Source organism: Oncorhynchus mykiss, chromosome 10, assembly GCF_013265735.2.
Source record: "Oncorhynchus mykiss isolate Arlee chromosome 10, USDA_OmykA_1.1, whole genome shotgun sequence".
NCBI lineage: Eukaryota > Metazoa > Chordata > Actinopteri > Salmoniformes > Salmonidae > Oncorhynchus > Oncorhynchus mykiss.
This window is the reverse complement of record NC_048574.1, coordinates 20,530,248-20,554,127: the sequence shown is the minus strand read 5'-3', so window position 1 is coordinate 20,554,127 and position 23,880 is coordinate 20,530,248. Positions and strand designations below refer to the sequence as shown.

General features: G+C 41.6%; 1 protein-coding gene across 1 annotated transcript in view; it reads right to left on the bottom strand.

Annotated features, from left to right (window-relative positions):
* Window positions 1–23,880, bottom strand: part of LOC110534865 (unconventional myosin-VIIa) — a 70,301-nt gene that overhangs the window by 2,529 nt on the left and 43,892 nt on the right. The window contains exons 36-49 of the mRNA XM_036989866.1: window positions 23,027–23,196; window positions 20,276–20,469; window positions 19,696–19,820; window positions 19,344–19,501; window positions 18,755–18,908; window positions 18,404–18,559; window positions 17,908–18,013; window positions 17,638–17,751; window positions 4,939–5,026; window positions 4,213–4,319; window positions 3,954–4,139; window positions 2,647–2,763; window positions 2,166–2,249; window positions 1,928–2,047 (exon numbers count right to left, since the gene is read on the bottom strand). Coding sequence (XP_036845761.1) covers window positions 1,928–2,047; window positions 2,166–2,249; window positions 2,647–2,763; window positions 3,954–4,139; window positions 4,213–4,319; window positions 4,939–5,026; window positions 17,638–17,751; window positions 17,908–18,013; window positions 18,404–18,559; window positions 18,755–18,908; window positions 19,344–19,501; window positions 19,696–19,820; window positions 20,276–20,469; window positions 23,027–23,196 — 1,879 coding nt within the window. The remainder of the gene's footprint in view (window positions 1–1,927; window positions 2,048–2,165; window positions 2,250–2,646; window positions 2,764–3,953; window positions 4,140–4,212; window positions 4,320–4,938; window positions 5,027–17,637; window positions 17,752–17,907; window positions 18,014–18,403; window positions 18,560–18,754; window positions 18,909–19,343; window positions 19,502–19,695; window positions 19,821–20,275; window positions 20,470–23,026; window positions 23,197–23,880) is intronic.

Genomic DNA, 23,880 nt, shown 5'->3' with positions numbered 1-23,880 from the left:
AGGTTGGATGGAGAGCATTTGTGAACAGCAGTTTTCAGTTCTTTCCACAGATTCTCGATTGGATTCAGGTCTGGACTTTGACTTGGCCATTCTAACACCTGGATATGTTTATTTTTGAACCATTCCATTATAGATTTTGCTTTATGTTTTGGATCATTGTCTTGTTGGAAGACAAATCTCCGTCCCAGTCTCAGGTCTTTTGCAGACTCCATCAGGTTTTCTTCCACAATGGTCCTGTATTTGGCTACATCAATCTTCCCATCAATTTTAACCATATTCCCTGTCCCTGCTGAAGAAAAGCAGGCCCAAACCATGATGCTGCCACCACCATGTTTGACAGTGGGGATGGTGTGTTCAGCTGTGTTGCTTTTACGCCAAACATAACGTTTTGCATTGTTGCCAAAAAGTTCCATTTTGGTTTCATCTGACCAGAGCACCTTCTTCCACATGTTTGGTGTGTCTCCCAGGTGGCTTGTGGCAAACTTTAAACAACACTTTTTATGGATATCTTTAAGAAATGCCTTTCTTCTTGCCACTCTTCCATAAAGGCCAGATTTGTGCAATATACGACTGATTGTTGTCCTATGGACAGAGTCTCCCACCTCAGCTGTAGATCTCTGCAGTTCATCCAGAGTGATCATGGGCCTCTTGGCTGCATCTCTGATCAGTCTTCTCCTTGTATGAGCTGAAAGTTTAGAGGGACGGCCAGGTCTTGGTAGATTTGCAGTGGTCTGATACTCCTTCCATTTCAATATTATCGCTTGCACAGTGCTCCTTGGGATGTTTAAAGCTTGGGAAATCTTTTTGTATCCAAATCCGGCTTTAAACTTCTTCACAACAGTATCTTGGACCTGCCTGGTGTGTTCCTTGTTCTTCATGATGCTCTCTGCGCTTTTAACGGACCTCTGAGACTATCACAGTGCAGGTGCATTTATACGGAGACTTGATTACACACAGGTGGATTGTATTTATCATCATTAGTCATTTAGGTCAACATTGGATCATTCATAGATCCTCAATGAACTTCTGGAGAGAGTTTGCTGCACTGAAAGTAAAGGGGCTGAATAATTTTGCACGCCCAATTTTTCAGTTTTTGATATGTTAAAAAAGTTTGAAATATCCAATAAATGTCGTTCCACTTCATGATTGTGTCCCACTTGTTGTTGATTCTTCACAAAAAAATACAGTTTTATATCTTTATGTTTGAAGCCTGAAATGTGGCAAAAGGTTGCAAAGTTCAAGGGGGCCGAATACTTTCGCAAGGCACTGTATAAAAGCCAATATTTCGCCTACATTTACTATACATTTTCGACCCTCAATATTTATTGGAAAGTAGCATCAAAATCACTGCACTTTCACCACCCTGTGAAGTTCACCATAACTTATTTAATCTGTAGCCTAATAAATTGCATGCTTACCAGAGTCGTAGTAGGAGGACCACACACCATATCATTGTGTGACTCCAAGTTTACTTCAATATAATGGTTATTATATCAATATTTACGCATAAAGGCATTTCCACCGCCATTTCTTGCATAATTAATTTTACAGACACAAAAAGATACCACAATGTCAAACAAACAAACAAATTACAAACGAAATAATTATCTGTTGGCATTTATAATATTGTACCAAAGCTCCCTGTTCTCATCACAGCTGTTGTGATTTTTTTTTTATACGGTATGACATTACTTGCATAAAAACTGTGGATTTGAAATTGGTTATAGTAAGTCAATATTTATAATATTATTTACAATAATACTCAATTAAGTAATTATCAGCAAAGTCAATGCTTGTAGGAAAAGACAAGTGCTTTTTTTGGTACGCATCTTTAGAATACTTTAGTTGATACAGTGTGTATAATGTCATTTTATGTCATATGTTATGTCATGTCATATTGTGGGTGTTGAAACGTCCAGTAGCTCACCAGTGAGGTCTCACACAGCAGCTTGGTGCCTCGGACCAGGTTTCCGATGGTGATGTGGAAGTAGGTGTTGCCACTGCTCCAGTTGGAGATCTTAGTGAATGGGTGTGTGGTCAAGATGTCCTGTTGAGGTGGGAATTAGAGAATTACACAGTAAACACACACATACACAACTTCCATAACACACATGTGTGCGCAAGAAAATGTGCACACACACCCATGCATGTAGGCACACACTCACCTTTGACTTGGGGTCGATCAGGCTGACACCATGTTTGTTGATTGCTATCAAGAGGATCTCTGGGAAGTTTGGATCACTGGTTTGCTGTTGAATAGGAAAACATCAGTTTAGTCACAATTGGTATCTTACAAACCTATAACAAACAACTTGAGTTTGTGATGTTCTAAAAATTCATTAAATAGATACTGGGATTGAGGCAGACAATAGGCCCTTACCACAGATAAACTGACCGAGATAATACATTTATAAAACAAGTTTTAAAAAATTAAAAAGTAGCAAGGAATGCACAGCAACTCTTTGACCAGGTCAATAACAATAGTCCACGATTGAGATTGAATGAACTATTCTGAAATTAACACCATTGATCAAGAAAATTCATTTGAACAAAAACCTCCCGAAGTACTAATCAGCACTCAAATACACATGGTGACTCAAATGTAAAAAAAAAGAAGAAAAAACACAAACAATGATCATTCTTTACCTTGACTTCAAAGAAGGCTGAACCAAACGTAGGCCACTTGAAAATGACTTTGAGGAATGAGAGCTTGGCCTCCTCTCGAGTCTTCCCCGACTGCTTGTTGAAAAACGCCACTATAGACTGTAAGACAAAAAACAAGCAGCAGAGTGTGTGACCAAATATGATTTAACCTCCCGGATTCCTATACGCTACAAAACTGTGTTAGCCCATTGAGCTAAAGCCTAGGCATTCACTCTGGGAGCTAACACTAGTCTTCAGGTCTAAGGCAAGGTTACTCATCGCGCAAGCGTGGTTCACTGTACTCCAGTGCATTCAGAAAGTATTCATACCTCATGAACAATTTCACATTTTGTTGTGTTACAGCTTGAATTCAAAATTGATTGTCTCACCCATCTAAACACAATGACAATGTGAAAACAATGCTTTTTGACATATTTGCTATTTTATTGAAGAATGAGTCAATACATGTTAGAAACACCTTTTGCAGCGATTAGAGCTGTGAATCTTTCTGGGTAAGTCTCTAAGAGCTTTGCACACCTGGATTCTACAATATTTGCACATTATGCTTTTTAAAATTCTTCAAGCTCTGTCAAGTTGTTTGTTGATCATTGCTAGACAGTCATTTTCAAGTCTGTCCATAGATTTTCAAGCCGATTTAAGTCAAAACTCAGGAACATTCAATGTTGTCGTCAGTGTATATTTGGCTTTTGCGTTTTTTAGTTTTTTTTCCTGAATTTGTCTCTCAGTGTTTGTTGGAAAGCAAACTGAACCAGGTTTTCCTCTTGGATTTTGCCTGTGTTTATCTGTACTCTATTTCTTTTCATCCTAAAAAAACTCCCTAGTCCTTACCGATGACAAGCATACCCATAACAGGCTTCCTTCTTTTCACTCTGTCATTTAGTTTAGTACTGTGGAGTAACTACAAGGTTGTTGATCCATCCTCCGTTTTCTCCTATCACAGCCATTAAACCCTGTAATTGTTTTAAAATCACCATTGACCTCATGGTGAAATCACTAAGCAGGTTCATTCTTCTCCAGCAACTAAGTTAGGAAGGACGCCTGTATCTTTGTAGTGACTGGGTGTATTGATACACCATCCAAAGTGTAATTAATAACTTCATCATGCTCAAAGGGTGCCCTTCTTTGCGAGGCATTGGAAAACCTCCCTGGTCTTTGTGGTTGAATCTGTTTGAAATTCTTGACTGAGGGACCTTACAGATAATTGTATGTGTGGGGTACAGTGACAAGGTAGTTCAAAAATCATGTTAAACACTATTTATGCCGACAGAAATTCTAATTTTCCGACTCACCCGTTTCCAGTCGTCAGGCGAGAGGTGTCTGATCTGGTCCTGAGGGATCAGCTCCTTCAACATCTTGGGAATGTTTGGAAACTGGGATTTGTCCTCCTCAAACTTCACCCTGTAGATCAGCGCTCCCAGCTGGAAAACCTCTTCCCGGGAACACTGGTGGTAACCACGGAGATACTTTGGAAGCTCCTGAAGAAAGAGCAGTGAGGAGGGTCAATACACTTACACAAATACGCACGAGCACTCGCACACCCACACACACCTGGTAGTAGTGAAAGATGTAGTCAGCCATGGAGTCTTTCCCTGGTATGGTATTGGTCCACAATTTCTTCATGAAGAAAACCTGATAGGTCAGTGAAGGCACTACACCTGCAGATGGATGATACCGAGAGATTCAGGACACACCTATCATATTAATACATCAACATAGATGGCAAGTTCCCCAACCCAAGCTTAACCTTCATCTAGCTTTAACCACAACACGTTGACAGTCCTATAACATGAAACACCATGTTTGATAAAATATTTATGTGGCCCACTCCTGAAGGCCACACTACGTGCTGAAATTTGGGTCATCAATAAATCCTTAGGATTAATATGGTGCATCATTCTTTCTTTCTGACCCCAATAATGTTGGATGCCTACATGAAAGTTGAAAATAGACTTATTTAACCCTGAAACTAACAACTTGGGTCATTTTGGGTCATAGCCCAAAGGTGGTTTATTCAATCCTTTCAATTTGAGAGACTTTATAAAAATTATATTTTGATCAGAGTGAGACAGATCTGAGATGATATATGGTTGTTTCTCTGGAGCAAAATTTGAGAAGAGAAGTATGAGAAAATAAGCAATCATTTTTCAGTGTTGAATAAAGCTAATTTTTGTCTTGGAGAATTAAAGGTGATAAAGAAGAGATCTCATCTTGGATTTTCCGTTCCTACGGGTAACCTTTCTACTAGGGCCCTCTACAGTCAACAGATGTCTTTACCGTCCTTTGCAGGTCTGGCTTTTTTGATCCAGTCGGTCAGATGTCTCACAAAGTCAAAGAAGAAATCCCCCTCAGGCACACTGATGACCTGGAAACAACCAGCAAAGGTCAAACACAAATATCAATACAGTTACAGTGCACTCGGAAAGTATTCAGACCCCTTGACCTTTCCCACATTTTGTTACATTATAGCCTTATTCTATAAGGGGGCGACAGGTAACCTAGTGGTTAGAGAGTTGGACTAGTAACCGAAAGGTTGCAAGATCAAATCCCCAAGCTGCCAAGGTAAAAATCTGTCGTTCTGCCCCTGAACAAGGCAGTTAACCCAACATGGTTCTTAGGCCATCATTGAAAATAAGAATTTGTTCTTAACTGACTTGCCAATATACATATATATATTAAATGTTCTCATTATTCTACACACAATACCCCATAATTACAAAGCAAAAACAGGTTTTTAGATTTTTTAAAAATATTTGTAATTTTTTTGAAAAATTGAAATAACACATTTATATGAGTATTCAGACCCTTTACTCAGTACTTTGTTGAAGCACCTTTGGCAGCGATTACAGCCTAGAGTCTTCTTGGGTATGATGCTATAAGCTTGGCACACCTGTATTTGGGGAGTTTCTCCCATTCTTCACTGCAGATCCTCTCAAGTTCTGTCAGGTTGGATGGGGAGCATCACTGCACAGCTATTTTCAGGTCTCTCCAGAGATGTTTGATCGAGTTCAAGACCGGGCTATGGCTGGGACATTCAGAGATTTGTCCCGAAGCCACTCCTGCGTTGTCTTGGTCCTGCGTTGTCTTGGTTGTGTGCTTAGGGTCGTTGTCCTGTTGGAAGGTGAACCTTTGCCCCAGTCTGAGGTCCTGAGCACTCTGGAGCAGGTTTTCAACAGGGGATCTCTCTGTACTTTGTTCTGTACATCTTTCTCTTGATCCTGACTAGTGACACTGAAAAACATCCCCACAGCATGATGCTGCTGCCACCACCACCATGCTTCACCGTAGGGATGGTGCCAGGTTTCCTCCAGAAGTGACGCTTGGCATTCAGTGCCTTTTAGCAAACTCCAAGCGGTCAGTCATGTGCCTTTTACTGAGGAGTGGCTCCCGTCTGACCACTCTACCATAAAGGCTTGATTGGTGGAGTGCTGCAGAGATGATTGTCCTTTGGAAGGTTCTCCCATCTCCACAGAGGAACTCTGGAGCTCTGTCAGTGACCATCAGGTTCTTGGTCACCCTGAGGCCCTTCTCCCCTGATTGCTCAGTTTGGCCGGGCAGCCAGCTCTAGGAAGAGTCTTGGTGGTTCTAAACTTCTTCCATTTAAGAATGATGGAGACCACTGTGATCTTGGGGACCTTCAATGCTGCAGCATTTTTTTTGTACCCTTACCCAGATCTGTGCCTCGACACAATCCTGTCACGGAGCTCTACGGATAATTCCTTCGAACTCATGGCTTGCTCTGACATGCACTGTCAACTGTGTAGACAGGTGTGCCTTTTCAAATCAAATGTCCAATCAATAGAATTTACCACAGGTGGACTCCAATCAAGTTGTAGAAACATCTCAAGGATGATCAATGGAAACAGGATGGACCTGAGCTCAATTTCGAGTCTCATAGCAAAGTCTGAATATTTATGTAAATGTGATATTTCAGTTTGCAAAAATGTTATGTCTTAAAAGCTGTTTTTGCTTTGTCATTATGGGGTATTGTGTGTAGATTGGTGAGGGAAAATAACAATTAATCAATTTTAGAAAAAGGCTGTAACATAGAAAATGTGGAAAAAGTCAAGGGGTCTGAATACTTTCCGAATGCACTGTAATCTAGAATCAGTTGAATCATCCTCACATTCAGATTATATTCTGTGACAGTAGCGAAATCTTACTAAAATAACATACGGCCCAGTGCATACGGCCCAGTACATCACTGGGGCTAAGCTGCCTGCCATCCAGGACCTCTACACCAGGCGGTGTCAGAGGAAGGCCCAGAAAATTGTTAAAGACCCCCAGCCACCCCAGTACTGGAGTGCCAAGTCTAGGACAAAAAGGCTTCTCAACAGTTTTTACCCCCAAGCCATAAGACTCTTGAACAGCTAATCAAATGGCTACCCGGACTATTTGCATTGTGTGCCCCTCAACCTCAACCCCTCCTTTTACGCTGCTGCGACTCTCTGTTTATCATCTATGCATCGTCACTTTAACTATACATTCATGTACAGTCGTGGCCAAAGGTTTTGAGAATGACACAAATATACATTTTCACAAAGTCTGCTGCCTCAGTTTGTATGATGGCAATTTGCATATACTCCAGAATGTTATGAAGAGTGATCAGATGAATAGCAATTAATAGCAAAGTCCCCCTTTGCCATGCAAATAACTGAATTCCACAAAATCAATCATTTCAGCCCTGCCACAAAAGGACCAGTTGACATCATGTCAGTGATTCTCTCATTAACACAGGTGTGAGTGTTGATGAGGACAAGGCTGGAGATCACTCCGTCATGCTGATTGAGTTTGAATAAGAGACTGGAAGATTCAAAAGGAGGGTGGTGCTTGGAATCATTGTTCTTCCTCTGTCAATCATGGTTACCTGCAAGGAAACACGTTTCGACATCATTGCTTTGCACAGAAAGGGATTCACAGGCAAGGATATTGCTTCCAGTAAGATGGCACCTAAATCAACCATTTATTGGATCATCAAGAACTTCAAGGAGAGCGGTTCAATTGTTCTGAAGAAGGCTTCAGGGCGCCCAAGAAAGTCCAGCAAGCGCCAGGACCGTGTCCTAAAGTTGATTCAGCTGCGGGATCGGGTCACCACCAGTACAGAGCTTGCTCAGGAATGGCAGCAGGCAGAAGTGAGTGCATCTGCACGCACAGTGAGGCAAAGACATTTGGAGGATGGCCTGGTGTCAAGAAGGGCAGCAAAGAAGTCACTTCTCTCTAGGAAAACATCAGGGACAGACTGATATTCTGCAAAAGGTACAGGATTTGGACTGCAAAGGACTGGGGTAAAGTAATTTTCTCTGATGAATCCCCTTTACGATTGTTTGGGGCATCCGGAAAAAAGCTTGTCCAGAGAAGACAAGGTGAGCGCTATCATCAGTCCTGTGTCATGCCAACAGTAAAGCATCCTGAGACCATTCATGTGTGGGGTTGCTTCTCAGCCAAGGGAGTGGGCTCACTCACAATTTTGCCTAAGAACACAGCCATGAATAAAGAATGGTACCAACACATCCTCCGAGAGCAACTTCTCCAACTATCCAGGAACAGTTTGGTGATGAACAATGCTTTTTTCAGCATGATGGAGCACCTTGCCATAAGGCAAAAGTGATAACTAAGAGGCTCGGGGAACAAAACATCGATATTTTGGGTCCATGGCCAGGAAACTCCCCAGGCCTTAATCCCATTGAGAACATGTGGTCAATCCTCAGGAGGCGGGTGGACAAACTCCAAGCATTGATTATGTAAGAATGGGCTGCCAACAGTCATGATGTGGCCCAGAAGTTAATTGATAGCATGCCAGGGCGATATGTAGGGTCTTGAAAAATAAGGGTCAACACTGCAAATATTGACTCTTTGCATCAACTTCATGTAAATGTCAATAAAAGCCTTTGACACTTATGAAATACTTGTAATTATACTTCACCATTCAATAGTAAAATCTGACAAAAATATAGACACTGAAGCAGCAAACTTTGTGGAAATTAATATTTGTGTCATTCTCAAAACCTTTGGCCACGACTGTACATACTACCTCAATTGGGCCGACCAACCAGTGCTACCACCAACCCCTCTTTTACACTACTGCTACTCTCTGTTCATCATATACAGGTATGCATAGTCACTTTAACCATATCTACATGTACATACTACCTCAATCAGCCTGACTAACCGGTGTCTGTATGTAACCTCGCTACTTTTATAGCCTCGGCAGAAAGAGTGGGAGTACTTTTCTGATGTCCAGAAGTTATGTTCGGTCATAAGAGACGGTAGCAGCAACATTATGTACGCAATAAGTAAAAAAATAAGTTACACAAAACGCAAAAAAATATATAAAATAGCACAATTGGTTGGGAGAATGTAAAACGTCAGCCATGTTCTTCGGCGCCATCTCTGCAAGGTCTTTGTTTCTGGCCATTTTGAGCCTGTAATCGAACACACAAATGCTGATGCTCCAAATTCTCAACTAGTCTAAAGAAGGCCAGTTTTATTGCTTCTTTAATGTACTTGTCCTCTTGCTCAGTTGTGCACTGGGACCTCCCACTCCTCTTTCTATTCTGGTTAGAGACAGTTTGCGCTGTTCTGTGAAGGGATTAGTACACAGCGTTGTACGAGATCTTCAGTTTCTTGGCAATTTCTTGCATGGAATAGCCTTCATTTCTCAGAACAAGAATAGACTGACGAGTTTCAGAAGAAAGGTCTTTGTTTCTGGCCATTTTGAGCCTGTAATCGAACACACAAATACTGATGCTCTAGATACTCAACTAGTCTAAACAAGGCCAGTTTTATTGCTTCTTTAATCAGAAAAACAATTTTCAGCTGCGCTAACATAATTGCAAAAGGGTTTTCTAATGATCAATTAGCCTTTTAAAATGATAAACTTGGATTAGCTAACATAACGTGCCATTGGAACACAGGAGTGATGGTTGCCGATAATGGGCCTCTGTACGCCTATGTAGATATTCCATTAAAAATCAGCCGTTTCCAGCCACAAAAGTAATTTACAACATTAACAATGTCTACACTGTATTTCTGATCAATTTTATGTTATGTGACGACTCTCCCACTCTTTCTGTCGTATTCTCTCTTTCCTCTTGTTTTCCTTATTAGGATGCCGGTGGGCGGAGTTGGGAGGGTCGTCAGCTACATGGGAAACACCTAGGCCCGGTGTGTCCCAGGATAAATACACCACTTCCCCATTCATGGAAGAGACTCTCTCCATGCAGATACCTTTATGGATTTTGTTGTGTTTCTTGGTGTTTTTTTTGGTTGTTTGCTTAAGCACCTTTCAACACCCTGCATTATCACATTCATGCATGCAAAACACTCACTTACACTACTGATTACACACACCATTGTATATTATACTTAGTTACTTTATTTAATAAATATATATTTTGTTCCTCCTTATCTCCACGTTGTCTCCCTTTTGTTACGGGCTTTGAGCCGGTTCGTGACATTTATTATAAAAAACTAGGACATTTCAGGACTTCCGGCACCGATGAGGCGAGGAGCAGCAGCTAACTACAGAGTCTGTGTAGCTCCAACTATATTTTAACTAATTATTCAACGCCTAGTTACACATTTTGTTAACTAATTGTCCAAAATATCGGTTACATGGAAAAACAACTTAGAAACACATAAGCAGTCACAACAAAAAACACAAATGTCGTCTCTACCTGCAGCTAGCAAGGAAAATGGCGGAGAAGAACAACCTGATGACCCAGTTCTAAATGAGATTCGCAAAATGAACAAACATTTCGAAGAGAAAATTGCGAAAGTGGGCGAAGATGTGGCTGAAATAAAACATACAGTGGGTGCACTGAAATCAAAGGTGGATACACTCGACAACCAAGTTACACACGCAGAAGAGAGGATATCAACCTTGGAGGACAAGAACAACCGCCTAAACAACACTGTTGAAAAAATGGAGACTGATCAAAAAACTTGAAGAACGACTTCAATAACAGGAAAATGACAGTCGGAGAAACACACTTCGAATCAGAGGGGTTCCCAAGATCCACATAAATACGGAAGATTGTGTGAAAGACATTTTACGCAACCTATTTGATAACACACTGGAGGGTGTTAAACAACATGCCCATCGAGAGAACACATCGGACACCGACGACACTGAACCCAGGAACAGCCCCACGCAACCCCCGGCCTATCCTGGTGAAATTCTTACGATATACTGACAGGGAGAAGGTCCGGCTCAGAGCCAAAGAGCTTAGGACTTTTCAATGGAAGGGGACAAAGGTGGAGTTTTTCCCTGACTTTTCCAAAGAGGTTCAAGACAAGAGAAATGCGTTCACGCAGGTGAGGCATACAGTATGTGCATGAAACGGGGACTGAAATACTCTTTGCAATGTTCTGGGTTACTTTGAGAAGCAAAACAAATTGAGTAGCGTGGTATGGCTATGGAAGTTCCACATGGTGGCAATGGTTCATCACAGATGGACTAACATTTTTCTCTAAGGCGATAGAACTACCCATGTGGTGAGTAGCAGTCTCATCGAGTGTTTATACTACAAATGCTGCCTATAATTTGTCTTTCTGGTTTACAGCTGACATCATTATAGTACTAGATTAAGCAGGACTATAGTCCAAGTATATCATATATATGATATATATTATTTTACGTTTTCATTCTAATAACAGCAATAGTGGGTCAATATAGACCACAACAGGCGTGTTCGTGCCATGAGTGATGGACACAAGCCAATGTGTTAGTCAGCTTATTTTATTTTATCATTATGACTTATACCAGTCTCTCTTTTGTGTCTGACCTCAGTTTACATTCCTGTCTTTTGGAGGTATACAGTTCATGTATCAGTCTACATGAGAAAGGTCATTCTTCTCTTTGCGAAAACAATGATCAGCCTTTTATGTTCGATGTTTTGATGTAATCTCTATGACATGGCATATCTGTCATTTCAAAATGTATATGGTTATGCCTATATTTGGCGTTGGTAAAACGTGCTAATTCTAGTTGGATCGTCAGCACTCGGAACACTTCACACGGATGAAGGCCTGGTTTTGGGGGGGAGGGAGATTTTCATTTTGTACAGTGCCTTGCGAAAGTATTCGACCCCCTTGAACTTTGCGACCTTTTGCCACATTTCAGGCTTCAAACATAAAGATATAAAACTGTATTTTCAGTCTTTTGCAGACTCCATCAGGTTTTCTTCCAGAATGGTCCTGTATTTGGCTCCATCCATCTTCCCATCAATTTTAACCATCTTCCCTGTCCCTGCTGAAGAAAAGCAGGCCCAAACCATGATGCTGCCACCACCATGTTTGACAGTGGGGATGGTGTGTTCAGCTGTGTTGCTTTTACGCCAAACATAACGTTTTGCATTGTTGCCAAAAAGTTCAATTTTGGTTTCATCTGACCAGAGCACCTTCTTCCACATGTTTGGTGTGTCTCCCAGGTGGCTTGTGGCAAACCTTAAATGACACTTTTTATGGATATCTTTAAGAAATGGCTTTCTTCTTGCCACTCTTCCATAAAGGCCAGATTTGTGCAATATACGACTGATTGTTGTCCTATGGACAGAGTCTCCCACCTCAGCTGTAGATCTCTGCAGTTCATCCAGAGTGATCATGGGCCTCTTGGCTGCATCTCTGATCAGTCTTCTCCTTGTATGAGCTGAAAGTTTAGAGGGACGGCCAGGTCTTGGTAGATTTGCAGTGGTCTGATACTCCTTCCATTTCAATATTATCACTTGCACAGAGCTCCTTGGGATGTTTAAAGCTTGGGAAATCTTTTTGTATCCAAATCCGGCTTTAAACTTCTTCACAACAGTATCTCGGACCTGCCTGGTGTGTTCCTTGTTCTTCATGGTGCTCTCTGCGCTTTTAACGGACCTCTGAGACTATCACAGTGCAGGTGCATTTATACGGAGACTTGATTACACACAGGTGGATTGTATTTATCATCATTAGTCATTTAGGTCAACATTGGATCATTCAGAGATCCTCACTGAACTTCTGGAGAGAGTTTGCTGCACTGAAAGTAAAGGGGCTGAATAATTTTGCACGCCCAATCTTTCAGTTTTTGATTTGTTAAAAAAGTTTGAAATATCCAATAAATGTCGTTCCACTTCATGATTGTGTCCCACTTGTTGTTGATTCTTCACAAAAAAATACAGTTTTATATCTTTATGTTTGAAGCCTGAAATGTGGCAAAAGGTCGCAAAGTTCAAGGCGGCCGAATACTTTCGCAAGGCACTGTATGTTCATTTTTTTGTACCTTGTGCGGTTGGGGGGTGTTTATGACATATTTGTTATATGGAAAGTTCAGTGTTCTAGGTGGGGGGTACTACCAGTTGTTCACTTTCATTGATTCGCTAAGCAGTGGCTATCAGAAATGCATTGATTTAAAATATTCTAACACTAGTTATGTTGTGGTAATAATATATTTACAACCTTTCAGATATAACGACCAATGTGATTAAAGTTACGTCGTGGAATGTGAACGGACTAGGTGGGAGACAGATGGGTGGGTAGTGCTTACCATAATACATTCAACCCCCAAAAAGAGGTGTCTCTATTCTATTTTCCAAAGGTATACAAGTTCAAGTGGAAAAAGAGCTAAGGACAAAGCAGGATGAATCTTGATTTTACTTGTAAAGATTTCAGGACAAAATATAATATTCAGAAATATTTATGCTCCAAATGAAGAGGACCCAAGACTTCTTCCTTTAATTTAATAAAATAATAATAGATTTCTGTGATTTTCCTCTGGTACTAGGGAGGGGATTATAATCAGGTCCCTGATGCTTTTTTAGAGAAATGCAAAACTGGTCTAAAACTCAAGAAGCAATTAAAACTCTGTGTAAAGGACCTTTACACTGTGTAAAGACTGTAAAGGACCTTTACACTGTGTAAAGACTGTAAAGGACCTTTACACTGTGTGAAGACTGTAAAGGACCTTTACACTGTGTGAAGACTGTAAAGGACCTTTACACTGTGTGAAGACTGTAAAGGACCTTTACACTGTGTAAAGACTGTAAAGGACCTTTACACTGTGTGAAGACTGTAAAGGACCTTTACACTGTGTGAAGACTGTAAAGGACCTTTACACTGTGTGAAGACTGTAAAGGACCTTTACACTGTGTGAAGACTGTAAAGGACCTTTACACTGTGTGAAGACTGTAAAGGACCTTTACACTGTGTGAAGACTGTAAAGGACCTTTACACTGTGTAAAGACTGTAAAGGACCTTTACACTGTGTGAAGACTGTAAATGACCTTTACACTGTGTAAAGACTGTAAAGGACCTTTACACTGTGTAAAGACTGTAAATGACCTTTACACTGTGTAAAGGTCTTTATGATATCAATCGAACCGCTTGTGATTACACATTCTTTTCAAATAGACACACTGTTTATTCACGCATTGACTACATTCTGATCTCACACTCTCTCATAGATAAAGTGGGTGCTTGCAATGTGGGCACGATAGCTATGACAGATCATGCACCCACTGATCTGACTGTTGGAATAGGAGAATAATTCCTTAACTGATCTCCCCATCCCGGATCCGGGATCGTGAATACAGACTCAAGCTCATTACCATAACGCAACGTTAACTATTCATGAAAATCGCAAATGAAATGAAATAAATATGCCATCTCTCAAGCTTAGACTTTTGTAAACAACACTGTCATCTCAGATTTTCAAAATATGCTTCTCAACCATAGGAAAACAATCATTTGTGTAAAAGTAGCTAGCTAGCGTAGCATTTAGCATTAGCATTAGCGTTAGCATCCAGCACGCAACATTTCAACAAAAACATAAAAGCCTTCAAATAAAATCATTTACCTTTGAAGAACTTCGGATGTTTTCAATGAGGAGACTCTCAGTTAGATAGCAAATGCTCAGTTTTTCCAAAAATATTATTTGTGTATTAGAAATAGCTCCGTTTTGTACATCACATTTGGCTACCAAAAAAACCCGAAAATTCAGTCCTCAAAACGCGAACTTTTTTCCAAATGAACTCCATAATATCGACTGAAAACATGGCAAACGTTGTTTAGAATCAATCCTCAAGGTGTTTTTCACATATCTCTTCGATGATATATCGTTCGTGGAAGCATGGTTTCTCCTCTCAATCAAATGGAAAAATACTTGCACCTGGCTTTGCGCACCAGTTTCGACGCAGGACACCAGGCGGACACTTGGAAAATGTAGTCTCTTATGGTCAATCTTCCAATGATATGTCTACAAATACGTCACAATGCTGCCGACATCTTGGGGAAACGGCAGAAGGTCTAAGCTTATTCCTGTCGCATTCACAGCCATATAAGGAGACATTAGAAAGCAGAGCTTCAGAAATTCTGCTCATTTCCTGTTTGACGTTTCATCTTGGTTTCGCCTGTAGAATGAGTTCTGGGGCACTTACAGACAAAATCTTTGCAGATTCTGGAACTTCAGAGTGTTTTCTTTCCAAAACTGTCAGAATATGCATAGTCGAGCATCTTTTCGTGACAAAATATCGCGCTTAAAACGGGAACGTTTTTTTATCCAAAAATGAAATAGCGCCCCTAGAGATGCAACAGGTTAAAACACACATTACGATATTCTTTGAAACAAACCACAATAGTGTGAAACAGGTACATGTCTGGGAAGCTTTTAAAGATTACATACGTGGGTGGAGTAATGATACAACAATCAGCTACTATTAAGAAATTAGATAAACAGAAAATGGTTAAAATTGAAACAGACCTTAAGGTGTAGGTGGAATCAGAAATAAGACAGGCAAGGTGATTGCCAATCATAAAGAAATAAACAATATATTTTGAGACTTCTATCAGGAACTTTCTACTTCAGATGGTCCTCTAGATACGTAGAAAGCAGAGGCATTCTTTCAGAAACTGAACCTTCCTAAACAAGCAGAGGAAGACAGGAACTGGCTCGACAGCCCTATTAGGTTGGAGGAATTGATCGATTTGGATACTTCAGTGGCAGCCCTATCCCTAGACGCAGAGAAAGCCTTTGATAGGGTGGGCTGGGACTACCTGCATTATACTACATTTGGTTTTGGACAGGGCTTTCAGAATATTATTAAACTTCTGTACAACGACCCCAAATCCATAGTTGTCACTAACGGACTACGATCATCTCCATTTTCTGTAGGACGAGGGACGAAACAAGGTGACTGTCTCTCGCCCCTCCTATTTATTATAGCATTAGAACCATTAGCCGAAGCCATTAGACTGCACCAGTCAATCAAAGGGATTAATATGGGAGAATAAACTACTGCATTATGCAGACGACATATTACTATTAATATCAGACCCTCAACTCTCCATACTGCCTTTACTGGACCTTGTAAATGCATTCTCAGAGATATCGAGCTATAAAGTCAACTGGACCACATCTGAAGTAATGCCTCTATCAAAACATTGTCTGAGAAATTACCTCTTCAGCTGGAGGTTTCAATGGGTCCCTAAAAACTTGAGGTACCCGGGGATGACTTTACATCCTGGTCTAGAGAACATGATTTCTGAAAATATAGACCCACTATTGAACAAAATGAATCTCCAGTTTAAGAGCTGGGATGGACATGGAAGAGGAATTTAATGCCCCATTCAGAGCATCAGATTATTTGAGTCAACAAAAGGTGGGACTCCAGGATCCAATAATGTCCCATACTAAAAATATATGGAGCCAGATTCATGAGAGAGAGCAAGATCTTCATCTTTCTTGATAAGCTATGCTTCGTTATGGAACAACCCTAAATTGAAAATAGGGGGACACATGGCTTTCTGGAAAGATTGGTATAGAAAGGGGAAAAAAGAACATTGGTTGTCTCTATCAAGAAAACACTTCTACGTCTTATGAAGAGTTAAGGTCCAAGTATAATTTACAGAAACAATACTTTTGGATATATCTCCAGCTTATAGATTGTTTGCTTAAGGTAGGATAAAACAACAACAAATTCCCAGGACATTCCGATATAAGCATTAAGATAGAAATCCTATGCAAATTACCACATACTACAGGGCTTATATATAGCCACCTTATAGGTGCATTTAATGGAACGTATGGGGGGGAGAGGTGGGGACATGGAGGGGACGAACATAATAGTACCACATACGCTCCTCCCTATGAGAGATGCCCAGACCAAGCGGATTCAATTTAAAGTGGTGCTGACCTGTTGCACCCTCTACAACCACTGTGATTATTATTATTATTTGCCCCTGCTGGTCATCTATGAACGTTTGAACATTTTGGCCACGTACTGTTATAATCTCAACCCGGCACAGCCAGAAGAGGCCTGGCCACCACTCAGAGCCTGGTTCCTCTCTAGGTCTCTTCCTAGGTTCCTGCCTTTCTAGGGAGTTTTTCCTAGTCACCGTGCCTCTACATCTGCATTGTTTGATGTTTGGGGTTTTAGGCTGGGTTTCTGTATAGCACTTTGTGACATCGGCGGATGTAAAAAAGGACCTCATAAATACATTTGATTTGTAATTTCCACTTTGAAATTTCAGACTTGATTTTCCCTTACGAAAAATGTATCAACCCCTACAAAAATGTCCATTCATTTTAATCCACCTAATAATTTACATTTCCTGTTGCTGCAGGATGATTTTCCTGCTGTAGCAAACTGGCTGAAATTAACTTCCTACATCTGTATATCCACCAATTTTTCACATTTGTGTTTTTTCATCAGAAATGAGTACTTATGGGTACCACTATTTTGTGTGTAAAATTGTACTTTTCTCAGAGACATCATACAACTAGTTACAATCGGATTACAACCAGGTGAAGTCTTTTTTCATGAATTCATAAACAATTCAGGGAAATATGTCATATTTTGGTTGTTATCTGGTCATATAAGCAGATTACAGCCAGTTTAATATGTCGTGTTTAAAATACATCCTTTAACAACCAGTATACAACTTGACCATGACGTCACAAAGCATGTCCTAATGACCTCATTGAAACCATATCCTAGTAGTGTACTGTACCTTGTCAGTGATCTTGACAAACAGGCTGAAGCCCTCGGAGGACTTGAGGAGTAGTCTGCCTGAGATGTTCAGACAGAAATCTTTGGCCTTGGTACTCGACTCCACTTCGAAAGCCTGTGGGGGAAAACTGTCATTTTTACACAATTTGCTGTAAAGTGACCACACAAAATGTTCCAGATTTTAACAAGTCAGCTTGTGTGCTGTTTTTGTCCCTTTGACTCAACGTTTTGGGCCTCAACGAGCCATTGCTACTTTGTAATGACCTCTCACCTCGTCTGTGTCATCGGGGAAGTACACTTTGTGAAAGATTTGTGTGGTCTTGTGCTGGATGGCCTCCACCTCCACCAGGTGAGGTGGGTACTTCCTGGATCCATTACTGAATTGGTAAGGAGAGAGCATTATGGGTACAGAACATTATGGGTACTGTAGTACATCATACTACAATTACTGTTGGACTGTTATTTCACCCAGGGGAAGACAAGAGATAGGCAAAGGAAGGAATATGAGTAAGGAGGCACTGATATTGAGTGGATCTCTAGTTAGGAGCTGAATCCACACAAGTAACTCAAACGTTTGCCTAAATCTTGCATGGATATCAAATTAGGATTCAGCCCTATTGCCTAAATAAGTCAGCATTTTTTTTCTCTGTTTACATGGCTGAGAAACTCTTATACTGTAAATGGCAAAAATACTTATACCCAAATGGTTAAACACGTAACGTTGGAACACTTAAAGTAAATACCCTTTACAAGTGGGTTGGCCCTACCGTAATGCCTTCTGGAGTCTCTGCATGCAGTCAGGGGCGAGGGGGTGGTGCTTCTTGGCCTGGAGGAACTTCTGGACGTGGGGTAGCAGAATGTTACTGGGGGGGAACAGACCTGCACACAGCCACAGCAGCTCCCAGCCCTTCTCCTCGCTGTACCTGCGCACGCGCACACACACACACACACACACACACACACACACACACACACACACACACACACACACACACACACCCACACACACACACACACACACAAAATCGCAAACACACAGCACAACATGGTCAATCCCCATATGACCACAACTTCCCTGGGAATGTAGATGTGTATGTTGACTGTAGTCTCAGACGTACTTGATGTGATTCTCAGTGAGCTGTTTGAGGATCTGACAGTAGATCTCATCTTTGAGTGGCTCTGCCTTCAGCGCTCCCTCAAAGATCTGGTCGGTCAGCTCGTTGACCGAACGCGCTCGCTTGGACGGGTAGTCACCCATGTACTTCAACAAGGGTGCAGGGGAGTGGTCAAGGACCATGACCAGACATTGACCTCAAGACTACACACGTTAAACACAGACATAATTCTATGATGCAGTACAACATAATATACATAATGCTAAATTTGACATGTTGAAGTTTGCATCACATTTAAAGTGATTGTTTACCCAAATTACACAATAGTTTCCTTACCCATAAGTAATCTATGGCTAAAGTAAGACAGCAGTCCATGCTTTGTTTTAGTTTACCCGGCCACTGTCTCCAAATGCTAACTATTTAGCATTTTTGTCAAAAAATCTATGCAAGTTCATATCCCTGATATTAGCATATTTCGCATTTCATGTTTAAATCATCCTACAGTGTTCAAAATAAAGTTACTTTAAGATTATTTGGACATGAAGCGTGAAAAAGTAATTGATACACAATGGCTGCAAGACAGTAAAGATATCGATGAAGGCCAGTTGAGCCTCCTGGGAGAGCTCCTCGTGGGCCAGCACCTTCTTCAATAGGGGCTGTTTGAGGGGCTCCCTGGCGCAGCACCACAGACGCTCCTTCCCGCGGCCCTTAGTGATCATTACCCTGCTCAGAGTGCTCTTGGGAGGGGATCTGGATGGGTGGAGTAGGGGTGGATAGGAAGAAGGGATTTGGGAAAGATGGATGAAGGGAACAGAGAGGGATGAGTGGAACAGAATGTGTGTGTGTGTGTGTGTGTGTGTGTGTGTGTGTGTGTGTGTGTGTGTGTGTGTATGTGTGTGTATGTAAGTGTGTGTGAGTGAGTGATTGAGTGAGTGAGTGGCTACCTGAAGTAATCATAGGAGAACTCCTCTAGGGTGTAGGGCTTGACCTTGTCCTCACTCTCAGCAAGGGCCAGCTGGGAAAGGTTTATGGACTCTCTTCTCTGGTCTGGAGTCATAGTCACCAGAGCCTAGCAGAGGGAGGGAGGGAGGGAGGGAGGGAGGGAGGGAGGGAGGGAGGGAGGGGAGATGTAGAGGTAAGGAAGTAGGAGAATGAGAGAGAGCGAAGGAAGAAAACGAGAGAGTGAGAGAGTGAGATAGAGAGAAAAGGGAGGGGAAATGGAGAGGGAAGGGAGTAGAGAGGATGAAAGAGACACGTTGGGAGAGGGGAGAGAGAAAGAAAGACATACAGTCACAAAAAAATAACTTTAGTAAGCTACAGAATGAGAGCAGTAAAGACAGTATGAAGCATGAATGCCTGAGGACATCATCAACATCATCACCACCACCATATTGTCATACTGTGGTATAAATTCTTCAAGATTCCATAGATTTCCAAAATTACCCATTAATGACCGTAGTTTCGAAAAGATCCTGGAACTTTGGAAATGTACAGAGAATTTTGTAACCCTATGAGGTCACTCACCACGATGTCATACTGCGGCCGGGTTACGGTGGGCAGGACGTAGACGCAGTCGGCCGGGAAGTCCCCCTGTTGCTTGGTCCTGTCATTGACCCCGTGGGCCCACCCCGAGGTCATGACCTGCTCGCCACAGTGCTCGTCCAATAGGATCAGGTCGCCCTTGGAAAAACTGAGGAAGGTGGAGTCCTCGCCGCCCGCTACAGGAACACAACATTCAATTCAATGTACCTCAATGTCTCCTGTGATGGAACTTCATGTGTGGTGGTTGGTAAATACAACTTAAGGAGGTATCGCGTGTGCGGGAGTTAGAAAGTTAGATTTATCTACAATGTTAAATGCAAGACACACATTCATTACTAGGGGACAGCTCGAGATCGAATTTGAATACTGAAACAATGTTGCAAAAGTCAGAGAGACAGACAGCAAAGATTCTACAAATCTCTGCTGTTTAAAACTAAATCTTAGTTTAAAAGAAATGTGAGGTAATGTCTAGATGGTTTTTATAGTGGAGATCAAGTTTAGACATTTTCTGGCTGGGCTGATGAGACAGTGGATTGCACAGTCAGATGGAACAGAGTAAATAGGCATTTTAATGTCATAGATTTAGCCAATGGTAACTTGTGGAATAGACAGCGGCTGGAATGCGGTTTTAATAACCAATCACCATTCAGAATAAAACGCAACTGTTGTATAAAATGGTCAATAAGCCAATTCCAAAGTAAAAAACAGTCCATTAAATGGTAAAACATAGCAGGTTAGGGCCTCCCAAGTGGCGCAGCAGTCTAAGGCACTGCCTTGCAGTGCTAGAGGCATCACTTCAGACCCGGGAATCCCATAGGGTGGCGCACAATTGGCCCAGCATCACCCGGGTTAGGGGAGCGTTTGGCCGGGAGGCTTTACTTGGCTCATCGTGTTCTAGCGATTCCTTGTGGCAGGCTGGGCGCCTGCAGGCTCGGTCGTCAGGTGAACGGTGTTTCCTTCGACACATTTATGCAGCTGGCTTCTAGGTTAAGCGGGCGGGTGTTAAAAAGCATGGTTTTACGGGTCAAGTTTTGGAGGACACATGACTCGACCTTTGCCTTCCGAGCCCATTGGGGAGTTGCAGTGATGAGACAAGATCGAAATTGGGGAGAAAAAGGGGGTAAAATAAAAAAAAGAATACAAAATATATATACATTACTGGTCAAAGGTTTTAGAACACCTACTCATTCAAGGGTTTTTCTTTATTTTGAGAAGACATCAAAACTATGAAATAACATATGGAATCGTGTAGTAACCAAAAAGTGTTAAACAAATCAAAATATATATTTATATTTGAGATTCTTCAAATAGCCACCATTTGCCTTGATGACAGCTTTGCACACTCTTGGCATTCTCTCAACCAGCTTCACCTGAAATGCTTTTCCAACTGTCTTGAAGGAGTTCCCACATATGCTGAGCACTTGTTGCCGGGTTTTCCTTCACTCTGCGGTCCAACTCATCAACTCAACAATTATAGTCCCACTAAGCCCAAACCAAATGGGATGGCGTGTCGCTGCAGAATGTTGTGGTAGCCATGCTGGTTAAGTGTGCCTTGAATTCTAAATAAATCACAGACGGTGTCACCAGCAAAGCACCCCCACACCATAACACCTACTCCTCCATGCTTTACGTGGGAAATACACATGTGGCGATCATCCGTTCACCCACACCACATCTCACAAAGACACGGCGGTTGGAACCAAAAATCTCTAATTTGGACTCCAGACAAAATAACTCCGTGAAGCATTAATTTGGGCTGCAATTTCTGAGGCTGGTAAATCTAATGAAATCTGCAGCAGAGGTAACTCTGGGTCTTCCTTTCCTGTGGCGGTCCTCATGAGAGCCAGTTTCATCATAGCGCTTGATTGTTATTGCGACTGCACTTGAAGAAACTTTCAAAGTTCTTGACATTTTCCATATTGATTGACCTTCATGTCTTAAATAAGGATGGACTGTCATTTCTCTTTGCTTATTTAAGCGGTTCTTGCCATAATATTGACATGGTCTTTTACCAAATAGCGCTATCTTCTGAATACCCCCCTACCTTGTCACAACACAACTGATTGGCTCAAACGCATTTAGAAGGAAAGAAGTTCCACAAATGAACTTTTAAGAAGACACACCTGTTAATTGAAATTAATTCCAGGTTACCTCATGAAGCTGGTTGAGAGAATGCCAAGAGTGTGCAAAGCTGTCATCAAGGCAAAGAGTGGCTACTTTGAAGAATCGTTTAACACTTTTTTGGTTACTACATGATTCCATATGTGTTATTTCATAGTTTTGATGTCTTCACCTTTACTCTACAATGTAGAAAATAGTAAAAATAAAGAAAAGCCTTTGAATTAGTAGGTGTTCTAAAACTTTTGACTGGTGCTGTATATATATATATAAAAATACAGCGGGTTAGAGCAGATTCTACCCTAAAACATCAATATCAACACACAATTACAACACAATTAATATAGCTTTTTTCACTGCTGTGGTTTAGAAGATAAAACATGAAATGGAGTCATTCTCTCTTTGAAAAAGAGACATACATTATAAAAAATGACAGAGTTGCTTCTCATATGGTAGTCTGTATAAGAAAACACCTACAAGATCACAGTCATTTACCATACTTGGAAGACATTACCTGTTCTTAATTGAAAAGTGTTGCCAATGTGGACCAATGTGCATTGCCACTTTTCATTAACCTAAAAAGATAAAGTTAATAAGAGCTAGTAGGTTACTTACCGGGGTTGGGGCAGTCCAGCAGCGCCACCACAAACTTTGACCTCTTCCTGAGGCCCTCCAGGAAGGTCACGACGAGGTCGCGTATGTCCTCGGCATTATTGGAGGTAAACGTGTACTCGTCTCCTTTGATGGTGGCCAGCGAGAAGCTCTGGCCCTGGAGCTTACCACCTCTGTCAAGGGAAATGATTCTTACAATATCAAAACAATGTCACAATTAAAATATAATTTTATATATATTTTATATCTTATTTAGGTCTTTCCAAGTGTATATATTGTGGTGTACCGCGGACAAGCCACCAGGGGGAGACTGATCACGTGGTGGTGGCTCCCTCTGCTGGACGTGCCAGGTCTCGATGGGTCCTCCGGCCTGGACTAATTGGGGCTGATTGAGGCTGGTGAGTAATCAAGGGCTGATTGCTCACCAGCTGTACGGGGCCCATAAAGCTGCCCGGAGGGCAACACACGGGGGAGGGTTGTAGGTAGTGAGAGGTTGCTACCGGATAGAGGTCCTCACGGTCTGCTAGAACCGAGGGGCTCAGTGTTCCACCCCAGAGGAGACAGCATTCCCCGAGCCCAGAAGGCGGTAACCTGGAAGAGGTCTCCTGGAGGAGACCTGTTTCTTTTCTTTTTCTTTGTTGTTTTAAATAAACACCCTTGAAACTGAGGTATCACACTTGTCTCCGTGTCGGATCTGTGTAAATGTCTAGATCAAACTCCTTGGTCTTCCACAAGTGGTGGAGAATGCGGGCAATCTGACAATGTGGTCAGACCAGGGTTGACGTTTACGCAGTATCAGCATTGATGAGTTGATAGCTCAGTTTGTTTGGGCCCAACAAGCACAAAAGGACATGCAG